The sequence below is a fragment of the Balaenoptera borealis genome (genome assembly GCF_965194805.1).
Source record: "Balaenoptera borealis genome assembly, chromosome: 3".
Lineage (NCBI taxonomy): Eukaryota > Metazoa > Chordata > Mammalia > Artiodactyla > Balaenopteridae > Balaenoptera > Balaenoptera borealis.
Window position 1 is genome coordinate 46,925,393 of NC_138866.1, and position 25,459 is coordinate 46,950,851.

General features: G+C 36.4%; 1 protein-coding gene across 13 annotated transcripts in view; it reads left to right on the forward strand.

Annotated features, from left to right (window-relative positions):
- Nucleotides 1-25,459, forward strand: part of DDHD1 (DDHD domain containing 1) — a 106,814-nt gene that overhangs the window by 80,235 nt on the left and 1,120 nt on the right. For 6 of the 13 annotated variants that reach the window (XM_082386817.1, XM_082386822.1, XM_082386824.1 and 3 more), the window contains 7 exons: nt 20-282; nt 1,796-1,871; nt 5,107-5,256; nt 7,651-7,903; nt 8,917-9,108; nt 11,701-11,784; nt 16,728-19,995. In XM_082386817.1, coding sequence (XP_082242943.1) covers nt 20-282; nt 1,796-1,871; nt 5,107-5,256; nt 7,651-7,903; nt 8,917-9,108; nt 11,701-11,784; nt 16,728-16,909 — 1,200 coding nt within the window. In that variant the 3' untranslated portion in view covers nt 16,910-19,995. Of the gene's footprint in view, nt 1-19; nt 283-1,795; nt 1,872-5,106; nt 5,257-7,650; nt 7,904-8,916; nt 9,109-9,264; nt 9,388-11,700; nt 11,785-16,727; nt 19,996-25,459 lie in introns of those variants that run through there. The other 7 variants (XM_082386823.1, XM_082386826.1, XM_082386827.1 and 4 more) reach the window with 5 other exon arrangements.

Sequence of the window (25,459 nt, forward strand, 5' to 3'; positions counted from 1 at the left end):
GTTTTCTTATTTCAAACAGCTAGTTAAAGGCCTTCAGCAAGAGCTGAATCGATTATATTCCCTTTTCTGTTCTCGGAATCCAGACTTTGAAGAAAAAGGGGGTAAAGTCTCAATAGTGTCACATTCCTTGGGATGTGTAATCACTTATGACATAATGACTGGCTGGAATCCAGTTCGACTCTATGAACAGTTGCTGCAGAAGGAAGAAGAGTTGCCTGATGAACAATGGATGAGCTATGAAGAACGTCATCTTCTTGATGAGCTCTATATAACTAAACAACGGTAAAATACCCTAATCTCTTGAAAGAATTTAAAATGTCTTCATGGAATCACTGGACTTCTTAGGTGAAAGCTTAAGATTTTCATAATAAAGAAAAAAATACATTGTTTCGGGTACAAAGATTATTGAATAACATGCCTAATCAAGCTAGAGACTTAATTTTCATACTAATTAGGTGTTTTCCTATAGCATAAAATAAATTATTCTTCCATCTTCCTCTTTTTCCTTCTGTCTTTTCTTCACAGTTTATTAGGAGTGAAATCTAAAACTTATTCCAAGCTGAGTCACTTTGTAGAATCCTTACTGAAAATGTTTACTAGCTTGTAATCTTTCGTAGTTTTACTAATCTTAGAGATGGGCCTTTACGTTTCTTATTATTCTGAAAATAATTTTAAAGCCCTTTTTTTGTTGACAAATATATTTTTGACAGATTTTATAATTATCTAATCATTTGCAGCCTTCCTGATACTATCTTTTAATTCTTTGCTACATTCCTATTTTCATCTCTAGTTACATGCTCTGTCGTTTGTTCTCTTAATGATCATCTGATTGATTCTAATAGAACAGTGAAAAGTCACTCATTTTGATAGTTAGCATTATATAAAAACAACCAATTTAGCTGACTTAAATTCTTGCTCAGGAAACGTTGAATTTATTTTTGTCTTATAGAATTTGTCTAAGGATTTCATTTAGAATTTTATTAAGTACCATAGGAAAAATACATAAAGTTTTTAGTGTCAGAAATAATTGATAGTTTTGAAAGAAAATGTCATGTTGGCAAGCCTCAGAGCTATATTTTAGACACAAAATCCAGTAAAAAAAAAAATTGTAAAAAAAAAAAATTTAACAGACTTAGGTACAGAACGTTGTAATAGGAAAAAGTTGATATAACCCAAATGTTCACCAGCAGAGGAAGTTTAAACTGTGGTTTGTCTGTATGATGGATAATTACACAGGTGTTATAAAGACTGAAGTAGGTCAGGGGACAAGTGAAAAGATTGCTAAGGTTCATTATTAACTGTAGAAAAAGGAAAGATATAGAATAGTGTATGTGGTATGAACATATGCTGTGTTTTTTTTTAAAGGTGTATATATGCTTGTATGTGCCTCACATTTTACTAAAGGTTTCCCCCAAAAAGCTATTAACAGCATGTATTGGAAGAATAGGGGTACTTTTACTAATTATTTCATAAACTTTTTGTTTTAGCCTTTTTTTTTTTGGCCGCGCCATGCGGCTTATGGGATCTTAATTTCCCAACCAGAGATCAAACCTGCGCCCCTTGCATTGGCAGCGTGGAGTCTTAACCACTGGGACTGCCAGGGAAGTCCTTTCATAAACTTTTAGACTTTCTGTACTACAGCACGTACATTTATTAAATTCTGTCAATAAGGTTTAATTTGAGGGATTGGATGATGGGTCATTATTTTCTTCTTTATGCTTAGTGAACTGGTAAACATCTAATACTTATGAAATTATAAATATGAATGTGTACATAATCTCATACTTCTTTCTAGGCTGAGAGACATAGAAGAACGGCTACACGGACTGAAGGCATCATCTATGACACAAACACCTGCCTTAAAATTTAAGGTAAGGAAAGACAGGTGATATTTTCATTGTTGATCTCAGGTTTTTTTCAAACATCATGTGAAGCATGATGTTAGGGTTCAAATGAAATCCTAATTATTCTTTCAAATGAATTTTTTTTTTAACACTTGCGGTGTGTTGGACACTGCTGGTTTCTGGGTTCCACTAAGAATGGACAAGATGGTTTCCTAGCCCTCAAAATATGTAACACAGTGTTACTGGGTCTATTAGCAGTATAAAGAATGATGTATGCATGAGAAGGAGGTTTAATTTTGCCTGTAAATGTTTACAAATGAATGACATTTGTACTTAATCTCAGTAAATTGGATATTGCCAAGTAGAAGAAAGGAGAAATGCTGCTGTGTTCTTGAAAGAAACAGCATAAACAAAGGCATGGAGGGATATACCTTCATAGTACGTCCAAGAAACACCAAATAATCTTAAATAGTGAGAAAAGAAAAACAGAGACAGATCTGGTAAATATCTAATATTTAGAATTTAACAAATCTTTGTGACCAGCTAGTGGTATGTGGTAAGAAAATAACTGGAATTATATCAGTGATGATTCCAGGGATGGAAAGCTGACATTTCAATCAATAAGAAGTGTATGATAAAAGCACAAGATGAGGTGCACGCAGTTAGTTTGGAGCAAGGAGAGCAAGCCAGTTTGGCTAAAATATACAGGATAAAGGGCATGGAGGGTGTAGGAAAGCAGGAAGAGCTAGAAAAAGGGACCTTATGTTTGATAGGGGCGGTGGAAAGCTTTTCAGGGTTTTTGAGCATCGGAATAGAGCTGTCGAAAGCAATGGTTTAGAAGAATAAAAAGTTGCAGAGAGACATTGACATTGACCTGACCATTGGAGAAGATACAGCCTATACCTGAATAACAATTTGTTTGCAATGTTAAATGGAACATGATGTAAGTTTCCTAATACTCATTTCCAGTTGAATATATGCCCATGTCTAGTGTACCATATTGTTTCTTCTTGATATCTTTTATCATGGAAACTTAACATACAGGTTAAGTGATGGAATGATGCAAAAATTCTTATTGAATCTATCTCTATGACTTATAAAGGTTTTTTTTTTTTAACTTATACATTTAAAAGCCATATGGTAAAGTTATAAGATACATTTAAAAGCCATAAGGGTGGGAGGGAGACGCAAGAGGGAAGAGATACAGGGATATATGTATATGTATAGCTGATTCACTTTGTTATAAAACAGAAACTAATACACCATTGTAAAGCAATTATACTCCAATAAAGATGTTAAAAAATAATAATAAAAATAAAATAAAAGCCATAAGAGCATGGTCTTTGGAGTCACCCCCCACCTGGAATTTGAGTTCCATCTCTACCACCATTATTATATATAATCAATGTTAAATATGTAGAATTGATCTGATAGTAAAAGTAAACTCTTCTATTTCATGTCCTGGGTTTTGTACTAGAGAGTTGAGTACGATCCACTAAGTATATTATTATCTCAAAATTCAGTTATCACATAACCAGAATTTATGCCCTATAATTGTGTATCCTTCTAATACATAGTCATGTAGTCTAATAATATGAATTTTTAATTATTTAATTACTTATAGAGAAAAAATATAGAAATCTGAAATTTTAAAAGGAATATATGATGAATTAGCAAATTAATATTTAGTACTCCAGAGTTCTAAAAGAAACAGAGGTCTTTCTATGCCTGTTAACTGGCAGATGGATTTACTTCCATAAATAAAAGTGTTAGATTTGTCACACATTACCATTGAACTTTCAAAAGAGGAAAAAAATGTCAACAAACATTGGTCTAGAGAGTGGGAAGCTTTGGTTGTGATCATGAGGCTTTGCCACTAACTAGTTATGTAACAGTAGCCAAGTCAAAATCAGTTAACATCTCTGAATTCATCTGTTTATTCATCCCTAGATGAGGCAGTTAGACTAAATGTCTAAAGCTCTTCTTCACCTTTAAAATTATTTGATGGATATAGATAACCCTAAAGCAATTGTTACTTTTATCTGAGAGAGAATAATTCCTTTGTGTGTTTGTCCACCAAACTGCAAACCAATCATAAACAAAGAAAGAAAAGTTGGCATATCCAATTCTATATTTCTTGTCTTAAATTCTCAATTCAATACCTGTTAGGTATGTTACAGATACCTCAAACTAATTATGAACAAAAACATGATTTACTTAGAGTATCCTGTTAACAATTAATGGATTAATTAATATCTTCCCAGTCAGCCAGACCCAAATCTTGTGAATTGCCTCTGGCTCCTTCCTTATCCCCATCTCCATTCATTCATGTTGATTCCATCCTAATCTCTCAAATTTCCATTTCTGAATGGAACAGCTTGTCCTCCTGGGTGCAGATTATCTTTTGCCTAAACTCTTTCAATAGTTTTCTAACTTGTCTCCAAGTCACTAGCCTCTTAATTTTCCAGTTCATTCACAAGCTACTACCAGATTTACTAACCTCCTAAAACATGGGTCAAATCCTATTCTCTTTCACTACCTGTAAAATAAATTAAGCCCAACTCTTTTGTCAAACAGTCAAGGTTCTGTACATTCTCATTCCAAGTTACATTTTCCCCACACTCAATTTTCAACCATATCAGGTTATTTTTATTCTCTAAATTAAGCCAGTTTCTTTCCTCCCTCTGCTTTAGTTCATGTGGTTCTATCAATATGGAATATCCTTCCAGCCCCAGTATATCCCAACCCCAACTTTGGAAATCCTTTTCATCTTTTATGGCCAGTGCAAATGCTTCCTCCTTTGTAAAGCCCTCAAAGTTGGGATTAATTATTCCTTTGTCTACTCTCCTGTAGCACGCTTTCCCTCTATTATGCACTATTTTATTCTGCCTCCCCGCAGGATTGTAAACTCTGAGTGCAGAAGCTCTGCCTTATTGGTCTTTATATGTTTTAGAATACCTAATATACTATTACTTTACACAAAATAGTAGCTTAATAAATCTTCCTTCTCCTTACTCTCATTCTTAATTTTCTATTAGATTTAAAGATAATGAAGTTGCTCCTGGATAGACTGTTTAGAATAATTAATGGTTGTTATATAGTTAATAAGTAATGCAGATACCATCTAGACAAAGCTCATTTAAAAAGATATATATTTGGAGACAAATTTATTATTTGTATTTTACCATATATTATGTTGTGCCCAAATTCTTTGAAAAACACTTCACCACTTTTAAAATTTAGAATGACTTTATCATTGTAGGTTGAAAATTTCTTCTGTATGGGATCCCCGCTGGCAGTTTTTTTGGCATTGCGTGGCATCCGCCCAGGAAACACTGGAAGTCAAGACCATATTTTGCCCAGAGAGATTTGTAACCGATTACTAAACATTTTTCATCCAACAGATCCAGTGGTGAGTTGCAAATATGGACATTTATCTCTCAATATTAAATTTTTCCTAAGAGACTCTGTAAGAAATCTTACAAGGTACTGCTGAATTTATGAGAAAGCTTTCATTTACAGACATCTCTCGCAGATACTGCGTTTTTTTACAAACAAGGTTTGTGGCTACCCTGCATTGAGTAAGTCTATTGGTGCCATTTTTCCAACAGCATTAGTTTTTAATTAAGGTATGTATGTTGTTATTTTAGACATAATGCTGTGGCACATTTAACAGGTAGACTTAAGTATAGTGTAAACCTAACTTTCATATGCACTGGGGAACTAAAAAATTTGTGTGATTTACTTTATTGCAGTGAGCTGGAACCAAACCTGCGGTATCTCCAAGATATGCCTTTATCTATTACATTTGCATGAGTTCATATTTTTAAAATATTTGTTCTCTGATTAGTTTAGGGATCAGGAAATAAAATACCTTAAAGATGTTCTGTTTATGTTGTATTTGTAGGATGAAAGCATAATTAAAAATATTATCTTTAGACAATTAATCCAAAAGACAGGAGTCATCTGGACTTTCAAACCTTAACCAGTTGTAATACCAATAACGTAGCAACCATAAATTTTAAAAATCCCACTTTAAATACTTTTTTCTCTAAAGTATGCTGCAACATTGAAATGTGATTGGTAGATACTCTTAGAAATGAAAATATTTAAATATTATGTATTAAACATAGAAAAGTGGAAGAATTTATTTTAGCTTGGTGGAATTATGACATTTTGGATTTTTACATTCTCTGTTATGTTTGTACTGTAAGTAAATTTTTTAATGTAAATACTCCTAGGATCTGTCTGCATCCAGATAAACAGTTTAATGCCAAGTAAGATTTTTGGATGAGAAAAATTCTTCCTTAAATCCTCTTGGGGACAAGGCTAGATATAACTAGATTTAAGACAAACTATTTTAAATAGCATTTATTCTCTGAAAAATAGCTTTATATAATTCTATAAAGTCTTTTAAAAGATCTTTAGCTAGTACCAAATAAATATAACAATGACTAAACACCAGAATTTTAGAAAATTTCTCGTATGTTAAAGAATCAGAACGGTTATATTTAAGAAATTTCACTGAAATGGAATCTAGTATTAGATTCAAATACTGACTGCACAATCTTGGCCAACTCACTTCTGAGACTATTTCTTATCTATATGATGCAGATGATAATATTTTACCTCATAGGGTTGTTAGGATTAAGTAAAACGTGTGCAAAACGCCCAGTTAGACCTTGAGTATTTTGTTAATATGCATTCATTTAACTCACTCCCCTATAACTTGAAAGTGAACTTGAGATCATAGGTGAACTCTAAACTTTCAGTATATACCCTATACTTTGTACAGTCTTAAATTTTGTTATTCAGTTGGCCCTTGAACAACTCGGGGGTTGGGGGTACCCCCTGTGCTCAGTCAAGAATTGGGGTGTAATTTTACAGGAAGCCCTCTGTATCCACGGTTCCGCATCCACAGATTCAACCAACTGCAGATCATGTAGTGCTGTAACATGTAATTATGGGGGGAAATAATCCACGAATAAGTGGGCCCACGCAGTTCAAACCTGTGTTGTTCAAGGGTCAGCTGTATTATAAAGGAGGGTTCCAAACTCATTATTACAAATTATTTTTATTATTCGTTTTATAGTTCTTCTGTGAAATTTTTTTTTAAAATAGCTTATGTGAGAATTGTGCTAGGCAGTTTTTCCAAAGTTATCTATTCTTCCCAACATCCTTGTGAGGTAGTAGGAAGTGTCTCCTTTCTATAGCTCAGGAAACTGAAGCTCTGAGACCTTGTGACTTGGTGAGTGTCATATAGTTAATAAGTGACAGAGGCCAGAATATGAACTCAGGGAATTCTGATGCCAAGTCCATTGCCTTTTCTGCTATATCATCCCTACTTCACATTAGACAAATGGTCTTATACCATCATGTAGTGTTTGTTACTATATTAATCTACTTGAAAGTAGGGTTTACTGAGAGCTTAGATATTAAAAATTGACCTTATTTGCTCTGTTCCAGGTTACTGTTTACTGCTTCAGTTTTGTTTGTGAGGCTAATATAAATCTAATTGCTAGATGATATCAGAACATAATAAAAATGAATATTTCTCTGAAAAACTAATTAATGGGCACTATTAGCCTAGACTAATTGTTTTTTTATAGTCTCATCAAGGATCTATAATTGGACAAACTACATATTATTAACAGTGAAGAAATAAGAACACATGTTAAGAATATCAGGTTTTTAAACATTCGCTGAGGTCTACTGAGCATGCAATAAAATAAGAATGAACAGTTTACTAAAATCCAAGCATTGTACCTTAATGTTTTGTTTCTTTGAATTTTTTTTTTAAATCAAGGCTTATAGATTAGAACCGTTAATACTGAAACACTACAGCAACATTTCACCTGTCCAGATCCACTGGTATAATACTTCCAATCCTCTACCTTATGAGTATATGAAGCCAAGCTTTCTTCACCCAGCAAAAGAACCTACCTCAATTTCAGACAGTGAAGGCATTTCAACAATACCAAGCCCTGTGACTTCACCAGTCTTGTCCCGCCGACACTATGGGGAATCTATAACAAATATAGGCAAAGCAAGCATATTAGGTAATTTCTTTTCAGTATTCCTTATCAATGAATTTAAGCACTTTTATATAGACATGAAATTTTAAGTACTTGGAAATACTCTATGTATTACAAAACATCCAACAGTTAATCCTCATGTTTAGAGCTAACCACCTTCTCACTGTTCATATTTGAGGGCAAAAGCACTAAAGTTCTCTTAATTAGATCAGATCCTGTAGTTAAAGAATATGAGATAGCTGGATGCACAAAAGAAGATCGGGGAATCAAGTCTCTCATTTTAACCTTGGCCCTATCACTTACTGTGAGATCTAGGGAAGTCACGTAGTTTTTAATGCTCTGCTTCCTCATCCATGAACTGAGGGAGTGCTTAAGTACTAAGGGTGCCCCTGCCGACCAGTTCTCTGATCCATGTCCTAAAAATCTCTCAAAATATGTGTCCTTCCTGAGGGCAACAAGGGTATTTAATTTCTCTTTGAATGATCTCCAGTACCAGCCACAATGGTGTAGCACCAGAGCTCAATTCTGTGCCACTTTAGTTTGTCCATTGCTTTTGGTTACAAGTTGCCTTAGTAAAAAATTCCACAAGATGGCACTATAAAAAGGCTTTATCTGCTGGACTCATTGATACTTGACTTCGTCATAAAGATTGTTTATTCATAGCTTTTTATAACATATCCACTTAACCTCAGGAGTAAGAATATCAATAGTGAATATATGCCCATGTGAATGGCATGGTTCTTTTATTAACATTTTTAATCTTAAGAGATACTTTAAAAAACAATGATCACAAATAAAATAGAATCTTTATTCCTTTGTAAGCTATATTCCTGGAGTTTGTACAACTCTGATTCTATTCAACACCATTTTTATTTAGAAACCTACAATATAAATTGTAATTTTCATATGTTCCCGCCCTGGAAAAACATGACTAGGGCTTAGTCCCTCTGCCAAGTGGCTGTAAATATGGGTGGTGCTCTTTAGCCTGGTGTGTGGTGTAATTCAGCAGAATGACTGCCCTGTTTTGTGAAATGTAGGGGCTGCGAGCATTGGAAAGGGACTTGGAGGAATGTTGTTCTCAAGGTTCGGACGTTCATCTGCATCACAGCCATCTGAGGCATCAAGGGACTCTGTGGAAGACGAGAAGAAGCCGGTTGCCTCACCTCCCACGTCCACTGTGGCAACGCAGACCCTTGCACATAGCAGTTCTGGCTTTCTTGACTCTGCATGTTAGTTCATACTGTTCTTTCCAAGTTTATACCGTGCCTTTTTAAAATGTGAGGAGCACAAAGGGTTAAGATATTAACACTAGCAGTCAACTCTTAATCTAAAGCCTGCCTTAGCTTTTAAAGAAACAATGCTTTTTCTTCTACTTACATTTTAAGGAATAATCCCTAGGTAAATGCAGTTTTACTCTCTGCGTTGGTGAATTAAGTAAAGAGCATTAATAATCAGGGCCTTGTGGCACAGAGGTGTTACACATCAAGCATAAAACAAATCTCTTTGTGGTAAGCACTTCCTGATTTTTATAAAGTGTTTTGTTTTTTTTTAAATATGGTCTTCTCAGCCTTAAAAATTCATGTAATTGCTTCAAACCTATGCTGTATTTACCCTTGATACTTTTTAAAACTGCTATGCCAAAGCCATCCTGGTGCTAATCCCTCAGTTCCCTTCATCCAACCGAATTATAAAACCTTCAGAGCTTTAATTGTATTGGATCCACTGTATCGCTTCCAATCCTATCCCAGCTACCTTGTGTAAAATAGATACTGAAGAAATGAGTGAATGAAAGGATAATTATACTGGACTTATATTAGAATGGAGCTTTATTTAATTTTTCCAGTGGATTTATAAGGTCTAAACTCTTGAATAGTTGTGAAACACTAATACACTTAGTATATATTTACTTCCAAGGATGTAAACTTGAGCCTTATTTTTAAATGTCCAGTAAAATAAGATAATAAGTCAAGTCCTAGTTTTCCATTGACTTACACGAGGAAATGTTGACTCTGAAACTAGCTACTTCCTTTCTGTAACTATAGCAAGAAAATTTTATTTTCTTCCTCTAAAAATCTTTAAACATTTCATTTCAGATATTTAGAGCCTTGTTTTCTTACTGTGTCTGCTACTCTGAATTTTAAAACAACCAGCATTCATTGCCGTGCAACAGTCCTAGGAGCTGGATCTTTCTCCACAGTCACTTCCACTCCGTGATGAATTACCCTAGCCATTTCTGAGTTGGACATTCCTATTTGGGCCAATTCCATTTTTTTTAACTTAATCCTATCTATGTCAGACTCCGAGTACTAAAAATTTTATAATTGCAAGCCTTTTGAACACTGCCTAGAAAATTCATTTCAGATTTTGATATTTGTACAAAATTCATAGTTTTCTTATAAGAGTTCCTATACTATTGCTGACTTAAACTCTCACTTCTGCTTACTCTCAGAAATGAGATTGTGAAAATACAAAATTCTATTATAACATGCAGATGTCAAAAGAAAACTAAACTTCTGAGGAAAAATAACTTCAAAGAATTTTGTAAAATGGCAGGTAAAAAGCCGCAATTCCTTGTAATGTTAATGCACAGCAGTGATGCTAGTAAACATTAGGGTGAATGAGGGAACAAGGAGAGCAGGGTATTTTGAGCCCAAGAGACGGGGTAATGAAGACATACAGAGAGAAGTCTATAGGGTCTGAGAGAAGAAACCTATCTTTTAGTTTTTCTACTATTTAACGTAGAAATTTCAAAGTGATAATAAAGAAGAAACCTATTCTTCCAGTACAAGTGAGTAGAGATGCTTAGCTGTATCACATTATTATATTTTAATATCTTAACAAAATATGTTTTCTGTCATTCTTGCATATAAATTCTTTGTTGGTCCTAATGGTAAATTACTTGCCAACTATAGACTCAGCTAACTGTGAGCTAATCATGATTTCTTAGTTACATGTATTCATCTTTAGATACAGATTTTAAAAGTCCAACTTTTAAAATCGGACCACTACTACGGGAGAATTATGCCTTTTAAATCAAATCCCCAAGATTCACCTTACTAATTCTTGGACTTGCTTCAGTAATACACTCTTCTATGTAATCCTGATGTAGACAAATTTCTCAAGTCATAATTGCTATTTTGGCTATATGTTGCAAATCATAAAACCTTTCTTCCTTAAATCTTCTTTCTGGAATTTGGTCACTGTGATTAGGTGATTCTGGCTTCCTTCCTTCCTTCCTTTCTGCTCACATTCGATTGCCTCAGTTCTTCTCGATAACCTTCATTCTGAAGCTACCGACTTTGATTCTCTTGCTCTTTGAGGGTAAGATGGACACAGACTGTGAATTCATGATCCATCAGGGTTTCTCTCTTTGAAGATTTAGTGTTGTCAATTGAAACCATCTTATTGACATCAATTTGAAGCATCTTATATAGCTACTCTTTGTTTCTTTTGGAAAGTATAGGCTTATTTCCAGTGGTTTTACTGTTTCATTTCTTGTACTGCCCTGTGTTTGTAACATATGATGAAAAGAATCTGTTTCTTTCAGCATTGTTTTGCCTCTAGGTTAGAACTTAAATGAACTATACATTTGGGAGATATTTGGGCGTTAACAGATTATGACATTATATTTCAGAGTTAATTGTTCTTACATTTTCCATGAAAGAGCTCTTCACAAAAACCAAAGTGTGTACTTCTTTATGTATCCTAGGTTTAATCAGCTTATTTGGGAGTATTGTTCTAACTTTTGGCCACTGCATCACTGAAGGCCATTTGTAACCATCAGCCAACACTTTACAGCATCTTGTGTTTTTTTTTCACAGATTTCAGACTTCAAGAATCGTTCTTTAATCTCCCACAACTTCTTTTTCCGGAAAATGTAATGCAGAAAAAAGATAATACCCTCGGTATGGTATATGTCAGGAATAGCATTCAGAGCACTATGAAAATGATCTACTTAGATTTCTCCTGCTCATTGAAAAATTGGATCAGTTCTATGAGATCAGCTTGAATGTTACCATTAATAGACTATTTTATATGTATTCTCTTCCTGTATTTTCTAATCTTAAATGTAGTGGTCCAGAAACCTCCGAGTATTGATTAGACACTTAATGTGCTAAAATATATGATACTCCTATATGCTTCTACAAAGAAGGAACCTTTTAGAGAGGGGAGAAAAGCATTAGGCCATTCTCTTTCTCCTCTATTGCCCTACAGCCTTCAAAGAGGTTCAGTATTCTTTTCATGTAATATACTTAAAAGGATTTCATAGTATAAAGGATTTAATCATTTCTAATTATTTCAGATATTAGTAACACTTCCCCTAGGACTGTTGGTATGCCATAACTGATACTGATTTCAACACAAATATTTAATGTTCTTTAGAGGTGTAGGTTTGCTTTGAAAAAATTATTATTATTGGCTGCAAGAGATATTTTCAGTCTCTTAATTTTCAGCAGATTCAAAATGTATCAGTAAAGATTAATCTTAGCAGTTTAAAATTATTTTCGTCATTAACTTCATTCCTTTTTTTGCAGCTCCTTTCTCTTTCCTTTTTTTAAATATCGAATTTTACCTTTAACAAAAAAATAAGTTACAGATGTTTCCTTGGATTTTTTAACCATATCTAATTTTATAATTTCTGTATTTATAATTGCTAATTTTCATGCATTTTTTCTATTTTCAAAAAAAAAAAAAATCTTACTTGATATAGATTCCAAAACAGTGTTTCAGCATAACAAGCTGATTTGGGTTTTTGGCTCTATAACAGCAGTTTGTGTTGATCTAACTCAGTGAAATCCCCTCAAGAAAAGAGCTTATATAAGTGCTCTCTCTGGTCCCTGTTCATGTAATAGTCACTTCCATAGAGAAATAATTGATGTGTGCTTTTTGCATATTTAGTTGGAGAAAGGAAAATTAATCCACTCATACATTTGTCCTACATTCAAGTAGTCCTTTTTATTCACTACCTTAAAACCATCCCAGCTACCCAAGCAATTAGACCACTAATCATAATTGCACCACACTGATCTGATTCAGATGGTATTATGTATATAGCTTCTATTTTCTCTTTTCCTGTTTTTATTCATTCAACCATTTTACCATGAGCCAAGTAGGTAGTCACTGGAAAAGATACCAAGATGAAACAGATTTCAGTGCTGCCCATAAAGATTTTAAATGCTGGTGTGGAAGTTAAGTATTTTTTAGAGGGCATATATTCTCGTAGGGAAGGTAGATAACTACAGAAATAATTATAATATATGATAGAATGTGATGAGCCACATAACAGAGAAACAGGTAAAGGCCTCTGTCAGGTCTAAGGAATGAGAAAATGATTTAACCTGGAGAAATCAAAAAAAGCTTTGTGGAAGTAGGATTTGGACAAGCAGAGATAAAGAGACAGTGCAGAGAGAATAAACAGCATAAGCAGAAACACAGAGGTGGGAAGCACAGGGTATGTAGAGAACCAGAAGTTAGTTTTGAGGAGAACCAAGGATGAGTGGAAGGGAGTAGTTCTGAATACGATCAGGAACATTTCTCCAACCAGATGGTAGAGGATCCAGTAAATCTGGGCATCTCCAGGAGTTTCTTTGTATTCAACCCATGAGCCTGTATTTACCCAAATAGCCCATCTGTTGTCAAATGTTAGGTATATGAATGTCTTTCAGGGTATATTAGTGTTGGGAAATTTGGGGGTTAGAAATGACAGCTGATTATAAAATTCATTATGGAGTTTTTGTTATTTTTTTCAAATAAAGGATGGTTAGAGAATATTCTTAAATATATTTGAAGCTATGATAAGTCACAAAATGTAAATATTCCTTGGATGTCAAACACCTAACCACATGAAATATATAGTCGCTCTGAGGCAGCACAAAAATAAGAAGACATAATTTATCAACAAGAACCCTGAGCACAATCTTTCTTATTGCAAATGAATCTTTCACCAGTCATTTGGAAACCCAGTTTCCTTTACCTAGTACTTTAAGTGGTTTTCTTGGTATCGACCTGAAGCAAAAAATCATGCAATTATGACCATAATTGTTATTTACAAATAAGATAACTTTTAAGATTCATTAAGTTTTTGAAAATTTCTCTCCAGGGAAGTTAAGACACTCCCATTAAATAGAAGAAACCTGTCTAGTTAGTACACATTATAATACTAAGATGGTGACTTTCTATTCATATATTTTACTTTTCAACACCATATCCATGTTGACAGGCCCTGTGCACCAAAGAATTCTCTGCTGAAAGCACAGTGCAAATCGTTGATGATTGTTAAAAGCCAACAACCTTTTTTTCATTTTTACCTTTCTTCAATTGTTCAGGAATCTCATTCTTTCTTTTTTTTTTTTTTTTTTTTTTTTTTTGTAGATAGAGGAATTTTAGCACTTAGGCACTCAAGAGAGAGAAAGAAGGACAAAGTGATGATTTTATGTTCTCCTTTCTTTTTGACCTAACTCAGTGAGAGAAACGCGGAAAAAACTACTAACCTGTATGGTGCCACCCCTTCTTGATATGGTAACAATGAGAAAGTGGGTCCAAGGCAACTCCATGTAGATTTGGGCCAACTTTGGTCAAGACACATCTCATAGCACATGTATTGATGGAATAGTGCTGCCATGTAGTAACCCGACCCCCTTGGGAATTCTGTGATCTACAGAAAGGGGGAAGATGAGACATAGGCCCTCTTACATCCATCCATCCACCTGCAAAACCAACACAAATGTGAGCTCAGCTGCAATGGCAGCCAGACTGCCTGGGGTAAACCTTTTAAGGAAGATGAGAGACTAAAATAGGTTCATCAGGTACAAGCTGGCTACCTAATTCCCATTTTGATGGGGACAGCCTACAGATAAATAGAAAGGGATAGGGAGGGGCAATCTAGTTAGTGACACTTATTGAAGATCCTCTGGGTGATGAGAAGTACAAGGGCATATAATATAATGGAACAATATATCATTTGAGTTTATAGTATATGAAAGGCAGTGTTGCACAGTAATAGCATATTAAGAATAAATTTCAGGGACATAAAATCAAAGTGGAGCCAAATAACACTAGTTGAAAATCTCCCTTTCTTTGACTTTAATACAACAGTTCAACCTAAGACTTGGACTAGGAAGACATTCTACAGTGGCATTTAAAAGTGATTTCTTAGAAATAACTTGGTGTGGGCTTCACCAATTTTACTGTGTATGTTTCCCATCTCTTCTGTTTTTCCTCTTATTTCCCCTTTTTTTTCTTTATAACTAACTTCACCTTGACTCCTCTTCATCGTGCTTGAGAATTCATTTCCTCTTTTCATCTTCCTGTCTGTTGTGCCAGAATGTACCTACCAATTTAACACAAATGTCCCATGGAATACAAAAGATAAAAAATTAAGACATTACTATCCCACAGTCCCACATGTGGATTTCAACTATTTCTTATTATGGATTAGCTTATCATAATTTAAATGAGAAAAATACTCTGTATTTTATTTTTAAAAAAACTTTGCAAAAAGCCTATGTTGATATATTTCATGGGGTTTTATAACCAACTGGGTATTTATGCTGTTTAAGTGTGAACCTTATCTAAAAATGTACAGATATTTTCTGACATTCTTTGTCAGAAAAGCACAATTGAATAGAAAAATAACAACTGTAAATGCATTTTTAAATCACCAAATGGTATTGTCACAAAATACCTGTTTAAAATAAGCATTAGCTAAACATTTATGTGAAATCATTCTCTAAAATGATGTGATTTCCTATATGCAATTACCAAATTTCCAGGGTAAAGCAAAACCCAACTTTTTCTCCCACCTCCTTAGTTTTTGCCAGTTTTTACTTTTCACATCTGCTGGTACTCTGAACAAAGAGCAGACTTTGAGTGTCTGAATAGTAGTGATTTCGGTGCTTTTTATTTTTAAGACAGACCCTTCAAAATATGGCTCATTGACAGTTTTAAAGGAGTTCCTGAAGATCAAATTATCGTTTTCTAAGTGTTTTATCTCTAAGGATTTGTTAGATGAACCGATCGCAATCTTAGAGCTTTGATTTGGTAAGGTGGTTTTTCTCTAACACGTATTGCAGGGACTTTCTGTGTGTTTAGAAAAGACTTGAGTGAATTCACTGAATTGTTTGAAGACAACACTGTTATAAAATGAAATCCTTCCTCTCAAGGATTACCATTGTTCCTCCCAGTTTAACTTTCCTGGCCACCTAGTGGATTCTTTTATTGAACAAACATTTAATGAGCGTGTATGTCCCAGGTGCATGTTAGGCCCTGCTGACAGGATAGAGACTAGGGTGTGTCGTGGCTGCCTTTGAGGAATTCAGCCAAGTGGAGAGAAAAAGGTCGTAGGACTGTAATAGATGTTATCTTCCAACACATCTCCCTGAGCCAGTTGATGTAAAGGGCCTCCCCAGTGAAGGAGCCTTTGAGTGCCCTGTTGCACTCCTGCAGGCATTGTTACGTGTAAGCCTGGCCCATCATTCTGCAAGAAGGCTGCTTGCCTTATTTTACAGATTAGGCACAAAGATTAAATAGGAAAGCCAGGATTTGAGCCCAGTTTCTTTATTCCAAATATACTATGTGATACCAAGCGAGATTTTTGTTTTCTTGCTTTATTATTCCATATTGACCTGAGCATACAAAGGAAAAGGTTCACCAAATAGAATCCTGAGCTGCTGAGGCTCTTGAGTGTTTTTTCCTGTAAGATTAGAGTGGAAAGTCACTTTTTTTTAAATAGTAATAATAATTAGGAGAGTCACTTCTATTTGGTAAATTTTTATTCTCAACTCTAGTAAGTCTATATAGAACCAATCTTGTAATACTTATTCATTTGTTTGACTTCTTTTCTTTTTAGTGGAATTGGATCACAGAATTGATTTTGAACTCAGAGAAGGCCTTGTGGAGAGCCGCTATTGGTCAGCTGTCACATCGCATACTGCCTATTGGTCGTCCTTGGATGTTGCCCTCTTTCTTTTAACCTTCATGTACAAACATGAGCACGATAATAGTGCAAAACCCAACTTTGATCCAGTCTGAACTGTTGAAGGACATTAATGGCCCAAAACTGATTCTTTTCTGTTAAAATATATGTGTCAACATGTGGAAGTTTCAGGTTTAAGTATGTTTCACTTTTGTTTAGGGTAAGAAATAATTGAATTTAGAAGCACTTTATTTTACTTTAAAAAACAAAACAAATGTCCAGTCCGAAAGAAGTTATTTATAGTTTTCATCATTTTAAGTATGAGTCTGACAGAACCCCCTGCAGAGAATCAAGCAAGACCTGGAAGTAAGGAGGACTTGGGTGGACTGCAAGGTTATAGATCACAATCTAATTTCTCCCAAATATAAAGGCATATTAATGGGTTGAATCTAATGTATTAACCAAAATATGTTATAAATCTAAAATGATCAAGGTCCAGGGTATTCTACGTAAAGATCACAAGGTGGTATCATTGTTTTCGATCTCCATGAAAACTTCCATTTCCACAATTTCTTTGAAACATGAGTAACAGATTTTAAATGTTTTGAATTTAACTTGTTTAGAAAAACTAATGCTAAAATAGAGACAACATTTGAACTATTGTATTTATAGTTTATTACCTCTGACTAATTGTTTTATGTCAATGTATGAAACATTACATTTTTTTTAATGTTTCCTTTGAACAATTTAAGAACCACATTTATTTTCTATAGCGTTAAGGCCCTTTTTTCTCAGAACTCCATCTTTGTACTCTTCAGATGAATATATAGACACTGTGGCATACTTCCAGCATTGTTTTCATTAAAAAGTTGTAGTTTTACACGAATAACACTAGTTCAATTATTTTGAAAAAAATGAACTTTTTATTATGTCACATGTACCTCAGAGAAAGCTAAAGTTTTCTAAACTTGACATGGAATACTCCATAATGGGTACATTTAATAAACTTTACTGGAAAATTAGTAAACTTCTTTGGAGTAGGGAGTATGACAACTAAATTTTAAGTATATAAGCATCTGTGTGCCAAACAATTAACATATAAAAAGGGGATGGAGTGCCACTAACAAATTTTATTTTTAAAGTGTTTAAGGAATCGTAATTGAGACATAGACACAATGGTTCAGGATTCTGAGGCATTGAAAGAGTTTCCTCAGCTGTAATTTTTTCCACAGTGCTTTTCATCTGAGGAGCTCAAAGTGCTTTGCGATTTAATAATCTATGTAGTAGCTTCTTGAGGTAAGTAAATGAGTGTTATTCTCATGTTACATGTTAGTACACTAAGGCACCAAAACATTTAAAGTGCCTTGAATTAGATTACAGAGCAAATCAGAGCTCAGACTGAAGACAGACCATATTCTTTTATGTGCTGTTCATTGACTGATAATTCACATGTGACCTCTTGTTTTGCAAACAGTAATAATAACAGAAGTTGCAATTCATAATTTGGAGAAATGACTGTGAAGCCAGTACTTTACCCTACTCGTCATATACATTCTTGGGTTCTCACACTCAAAGGAGGAGTTACTTAGAGGGGATCAGTAGCCATCTCTGCCACAACCAACCCATGCTTCTGAGAGGCTTCCGCTGGGTTCCACTTAAGGTGCTGTCTTTGCTTATCTTAGCTCCCCAGGAATCGTCAAACTGGGTGCAAAGTTGGTCGGTCGTACATCTCACCTTCTCCTTTCTTTTTAAGGTGATAGAATCTTTGGATTACTTGTAGGTTTTACTCAGCACTGTCAGTCCTCTATCTGTTTTGTTGGCCTTTCATTGAATTTGCACAACATAAAGCACTTCTTTTTAGTGCTTAAAAAGATCCCAAGGCTTCATGCCCAAATACGTGACTCACTAAGAAACTCTTGCTATAAAAGGCTTTTGATGCAATCTTAGCAAAGCTGAAGCAATGTCTTTCGAATTTAGAGATTCCTGTGAACTCAGGTCATTCTCATACCCTGTTTATTTCGTAGGTCTATTTAGTTCTCAGGAGAATTAAACTCATATCCCATATGACTTTATCATTAAAGGTATGTGAGCATTTGGGTGGGATGACACTCAAATGCCTAAGAGCTTGAAGGGATTCATTCTCTCTTTTTTTTTTTTCTTGCCTGCTCTGGGTCTTCGTGCGGCTTGCAGCTTCTCTAGTTGCAGACTTAGTTGCGGTATGTGGGATCTTAGTTCCCCGACCAGGGATTGGACCTGGACATCCTGCATTGGAAGCGTGGAGTCTCAACCACTGGACCACCAGGGAAGTCCCAAGGGATTCATTCTTAACCATTAGAATGTGAAGAGCCCCTTTTACCTGAGAAGAGTGAAAACCTAGCAAACCTTTTCATTTGATATAGAGTAAAAAGAAAAGTATATTCCCATAGCTATAGGAATATATCTGCTTCCCTTTTTTCATATTGAGGAAAAAAATGCTATTTAACCACATGGAAGTTATTTGAGTTCTTGAAAACAGCAACATTCAAAACCCCCTTTTCAAAATGAGATATTCTGGATTATTGGATAGGGGTTTTGTTTTCAATTCATTATTTCATCAATAGAGATGGCGATTTTGATTTCACAGTACTCTTCTTGTTTACATGTCTCTGCATGTTATCATGGAATGTACTTGTATGTACTCAAGTAATATACAGAGTATGTGTAATTCTAGCTTGATTTAGAAGCTAAGTCAGTTACTGAGTAATATTTTGCAACTTTATTCCAGCAAGTACTAAATTTTTGATACCATTAAAATTTTATTCTCTATTTTGTGTACCTGCTATGATGATTCTTCTGAGTACTGGTCAGATTGTTCAAACAATTTTAATCCAGTTAGGTCCCCAAGAATTATTTAAACTTAGAATAAGGAGAATGTTTTGTTAGTTCATAACTTTATTTTCAACAGTAATTATGCTTGTGTTATAATCCAGTGTTACAGTATATTAGAACATATTACAAAATGTACTCAGTTTCTCATAGCAAGCCTTGGGAATCTTATGTTTGACTTCTATTAAATAGCATCTGTCAGCCTTTGGAAATTCTCACATTGAACGTTCTGTAGAAGCCCTCATCTCATTCTCATTTTCTCTCTGTTGTTTCCTCGTTGGGGGTTGAAGCATTCGGGTCATATCCTTCCCCCAAAGGGTAAACAGAGGAAAGGAAACCATCAGTGGAGTGTCACGGCCAATTCCACAACTCCTTCCAGTGATGACACTTGAGCCCCTTAAGGTGGAATCGGACCAAGCCTAGAAAGTTCACTGTAAGGCCTACAGTAGAGGGAAAAAAACTGAATTGCTTTCTGATTAGGTTAGTTAATATTTCTGTCTTCTCAGCTGTAATGAGTAAGGCATTTGGACAATTGAGAAAACTAATTTGAGTGTTATGTCTTAACAATTGTTTGAATAATCTTTTGTTAGCGTGGAAATGGGGCTAAAAAAGATACGCGATATTAAAGAAGAGTCAAGGCAGAGCTAAAAAGAGGATGTAGCAGTCATTGACTGGAGAAAGAACTAGAATTTGACCAGACAGTCTTGAGTGTTGGGTAGGTTAACTTCTGTGGTTACTTTCAAGTGTCTCTTACCCAGATTCTGCTGTCATCCCTGCGCCTCAAGCCCCTGCCAGGAGTCAGATGGTCCTCTGGCTGAATTTGAAACACATGCATTAAATCCTTTTAGGTTAGGTATGGACAATGCATATAGTTTCCTGACATTTTATAATAACTTACCTACATAGAAAAACTTTTGCTGTATCTACAGCAGATTTGGCAGGAAGCACCCCGACTGAACTCTGAACTCTGTTACTTCTAGGATGGGTCTAGGAAGCCTGCAGACCACGCTGTCTCCTTTTGCAGTAGTCGGAGGGAAAGGAAGTTGCCAAGGAAGTATGTGCAGTATTGAGCTTGGAGCAGTGTACAGAATGGCAGGATATAAAATTTCATCTCAAAGGTCTCATTTAGTAAACGTTACTGCTGGCATGATAACAGCCTGGGTCATATGCATCCTATTTTAGTCTTCATTGGATGTTTGCAATGATTCAAAGGATCCTAAAATTTCAGGGTTTGTTCAGATTTTAGAGGTCATCTAGTCCAACCCTGTTTTAGTTTCATGTGAGCATTTAAATAGCATAAAGGTCATGAAAAGTGAAGTGAGGGGTGGCATGTTAGGTTCAGCCCAAAGACATTGAGAGACTAAATACTCAGCAGTAGAGGAGGGAATTTGATGGTGTCTCTAAGGAAAGATGTCGTTGACCACAGAATTCTGAAGCTGGAAGGGCTGTAGATATCCTCATTTTCCAAAGCATGTTCTGCGGACTTTAATAGATGTCGGTTCAGAAAATAAGTTTGGGAAATGCCAAATTTAGAAGATTCCTTTACAGCAGGACTTTCAGGAGCCTCTGATGCATTAAATGCAGTGTGAATCTATCTGGTGCTGTGGGATGGAGATGGGGGAGTTTTTCCAAACTTATTTAACCATAACTTTATTTATATGAATATACTTAGAGAAATGCCATCACATTTAATTCCTGTATTTTACAGAGATGTATCATTTTGTTTGACAAGTGACCACTCCCACCCTATAAGGTCACATGGCCAGCCAATGACAGAGTCAGAATTAGAACCTAGTCCCCTGATTCCCAGCTTTGTCTTACACCACGGTGCCTGTTTCCTTCCCATAATACATAGCGAGCTCCTAAATGGCAGAAACTACCTCGGGGTGGGGCGGGAGGGGGGCATGTGTGTGTGTGTGTGTGTGTCTTCCCCATCCCCTCCCCCAGCCCTCTAGCTGTGAGCTCTCAACGAATGGCTCTAGGCTTGAGTTCCCCAGTTGGTCTCCTTTGTTCCCAGGCTTTCCTGAAAGAGTGCCCTACCGGGTCTGGGTAGACTTCCTTTCGTGTCTTAGATTCAAAATACCCAAAAAAAAGAAAAGCAAAAGAGGAAATTTCCTGGCAGTCCAGTGGTTAGGACTCCGTGCTTTCACTGCCGAGGGCTGGGTGGCACAATCAAAGAAAATAATAATAAGCAAAAGAATGAAAAAATTAAATAAGAAAAAGCCAAAATGCCCAGGATACATTGTATTAGTTTTCCATTCTAGTGACAAATACAGACTTGGTAAGGAAACAAGTTGCACAGTGTTAAATAATGTTTAATATTCCTTTTGTTACCTTTCTATACTGTTTATATGTTGACCTTTTATCAATTCATGACAAGTAGAGCCCTTCTAAAACTGTTCCAACATAGGTTAACTAATAGAAATTTTAAAATTCAAGTACTGTGTGGAGAATATGAGACGAGTTTCTGGTGTGTGTGCGTGTTTTCCCCAAAAATAGTCTCTTGGCAGGTAGTTAGCATGAACTTTTCCTCAGCCTTTGTGTTTGAATAGGGGTGGGAGTGCACTTAGTATTGTCTGTTACCTTCTGGTTTTTCATTTATGTGTCACAGAGTGCATCTTGCTTCCTTCCCACTGTACAGTTGCCAGGCTGTGTTGGGAAGCTATTCTTTAGGGAGGTTACATCTGGTCCTCTGTTGGAGAGTAAGATGAAAAACAAGTATGTTAATACTTGACCTTTAGTACTTTCTCCTGGAAGACATCGAATATCTATGAGCTCCTGCATACCTTCCCTTGATGACACCCACACTCACTACCATCTCCGCCTGATTTCTGAAAATATTTGATTCCCCATGAGCTTTGTGATGGAAAAGTACAACCATCTTGTGGGTCTAAGGCTGTCATAATAAATCCAAACTCCGCCAGTAAGAGCCTGGGAAGGTTTTTGTTTTTTGCTCTTAGGTACAATTCTCAGAGGCAGCTAACACTATGACTCTCTTGCGACCCTTATGTTGTTGCCTTTCTTTCAGCTTCTATGACCTCTTCTTGCGTTTACCCTCCCTAAGTGCTGTCAGTGACTGCAGTAACAGTTCACAGAAGGTGGCCTTTTTCCTTTCCTTTCCTTTGTTGCCTCTCATTTTCAGTTAGCAAAGCAGGTTAGTTTTCTCAGAATGTTCAGTTTTACTGAAGCATTATTCCCGTTTGATCTGTGTAGTGATCAGAGGGCAAAAAATATATAACTTTCATTTTAGAATTGTCCAATTTTGATTTTTCTCATTTGGAACTAGTGCATGCACCTTTAATAATTTCAAGGAAGTGAGAGAGAAATGTAGTTCTCTCCTGGATTACACTGTTTCTCTGGCTGAATGATCCATTCATTATCTCATTCACCAAGTGCGAGTACTTGTGCCCTGTAGTAAACAACCTCAAAGACTGTAGGCTGTTCTAAGCATTCTTGGGAACATAGCCCTCCTAATATTTGATTAGATAATCCAAAAAGTTCATGAAGAGTGACAATATTAAAATCTACCTCTTCACGAGCAATGGCCACCACACTACCTCCTACTAGGAGGGTCGGCGGCCACTGTGGCACACTGGCTCCCTCAAACGTGAGAGGAAAAGGTTGGCACATTCTGATCCTGTAGAATAAAACCCATTCACAGCTTCTCAATTGTGAATGGGTCAGAAGATGACCATAGTCCTCAGGCTTGCAGGCTAATCTGAACGTGTGATAACTGATAGAAAATTAAGTCCAAGAACCCATACAGATTGGGACCAATCACTACGACAGTTCCACTTAACTTCCCATTTGCCTCACCCTTTGGTTGGTGCCAGACTGACTGAAAAGTAGGGTTTGTAAGAATCCAGGAATTTCAGTGCTAGACAAAAGCAATTCCCTCAGGTGGTATTGACTTTAGATTGGGAAATAAATGGCCAGGATGGAGGGACTACATATAGAATTGAGACGGGACAGTGTGTGAACTGGAGAAAGAAAAGGCAAACATGGGGAAGGAAAGAAACTGGATACCTGGTCATGATAGTCTGACAACTTAGACATTTCATTTTCAGAGAAAGGGGGGTGATAGGGTGGCGTGGGTCTGATCACAACATTTCTTGAACTGAAGCCCTTGGATGGTTCCATTTATCATTGGAGGCCCTACACCCTAGCCCAACCTGCATCTCCTGCCTGAGTTCTCTTCTTCAGCAGCATTTCTGTCACAGGCTGCACACCATTCGCCTAAGAATGCATGCATTTTAGTTATTGTAGTGGTTACCTGTTGTTTTTGTCTACCCAACATCCTGTTTCTCCTCCTTTAGGGTCCTCTCCTCCCATCTCCTTATGAAGTACTGCCCTTGCCCTGCCCACTCTGTGTGGTTCTAAGTTGCTAATCCCATAAAAGCCTTCTTGCAACCTTTCCCACCCTTGGTTAAAATTATTTTGTTTCGCATGCGTCCCTATTATTAAAACAGCTTGATCAAAGCACTGTCTGTACCGTGGCCAGGTGAAGGGTACATGTCTCAGATCAGACCATATTTCCCATCTCATAAGCCACAGTGATTATCCCAGAGATGGGCACATGCCCCAAACTAGACCAAGAAGAGGCCTTCCGTAGGACTGAGTTGCTGGCCCGTGTGTACAGGTAGCCTTCTGTGGCTATTCAGTGCAGTCTGGTGGCACATGGTAGCATGCAGCCACCTGTAGTCAAACTCCACCCCTCCCTCCTGCAACATGGGTTATGTCCCTCTGCTATGGGAGAGAAGGGAGCACACACACATGAGCAGGGCCAAGAGTTCCTGGAGAACTGAAGCAAATGCCACCCCTAGCGTTCCCAATTCCACTCTCCTGTTATTTGCTTAAGCTATTTTGAGATGGGTTTCTGTCCCTTGGGTCCAGAAGAATTCAAGTTAATAATCATTTGACCAAAAATAACCTCCACATCCCTAATGGAAAGTCTGTGTTTAAGGACAGTGTCTTTTGAAGACTTTTCCTCAATCCTCTGGTTGAAATTAATAACAGCTTGTGAGCTCTCATCAGAGTCCATTTGGGCTGCTGTAGCAAAAATACCATCAACTGCATGGCTTACAAACAGCAAACATTTCTCTCAGCTCTGGAGACTGGGAAGTCCAAGATTCATGGCAATGGCAGATTCAGTGTCCGGTGAGAGACCACTTCCTCATTGACTGCATCTTCCACTGCAACCTCTTTATAAGAACACTGATCCCATTCACGAGGGCTCTACCCTCATGACCTAATCACCTCCCAAAGGCCCCACCTCTAAACACTATCACACTGGGGACTAGGTCTCAACATATGACTTTAGGGGGGACATATTCAGTCCTTAGCACCCCCCATTAACAATGTGTGTGTTGCACTGGTTTCATTTTGCCTTGATTTGGGGTTTGATTACCTGTCACTTTTTCACTTACTGACAGGCTCTTTAAAGGTAGGGCGCATCATCGGACTCTCCGTAGGTCACTACATCGTAGGGGCTCAAATTTATTGAATTATATCTAGAGTGGTACTGTGTAAGTGCTAGGCATAACCATGAAAATTACATGACCGAAATTCATGGGAATTGCTGAATTGGGAGAAGCCTTGAGAATAGGCAAACCCTACATGGAACCAAGAGGCTCAGGCAGAAGGGATCTTGCTTTTTCCACAACCAAAGGAAGCAAAATTAATAGCTCCTAGGATGTGGCAGAAAAGAAGTAGGAAGTATTATATGCCAGGGTGAACTTGAAAATAGACCTTGGGTGTACTATTTAAAATACTGTTGTATTTACCTGTGCAGAACAAAAATG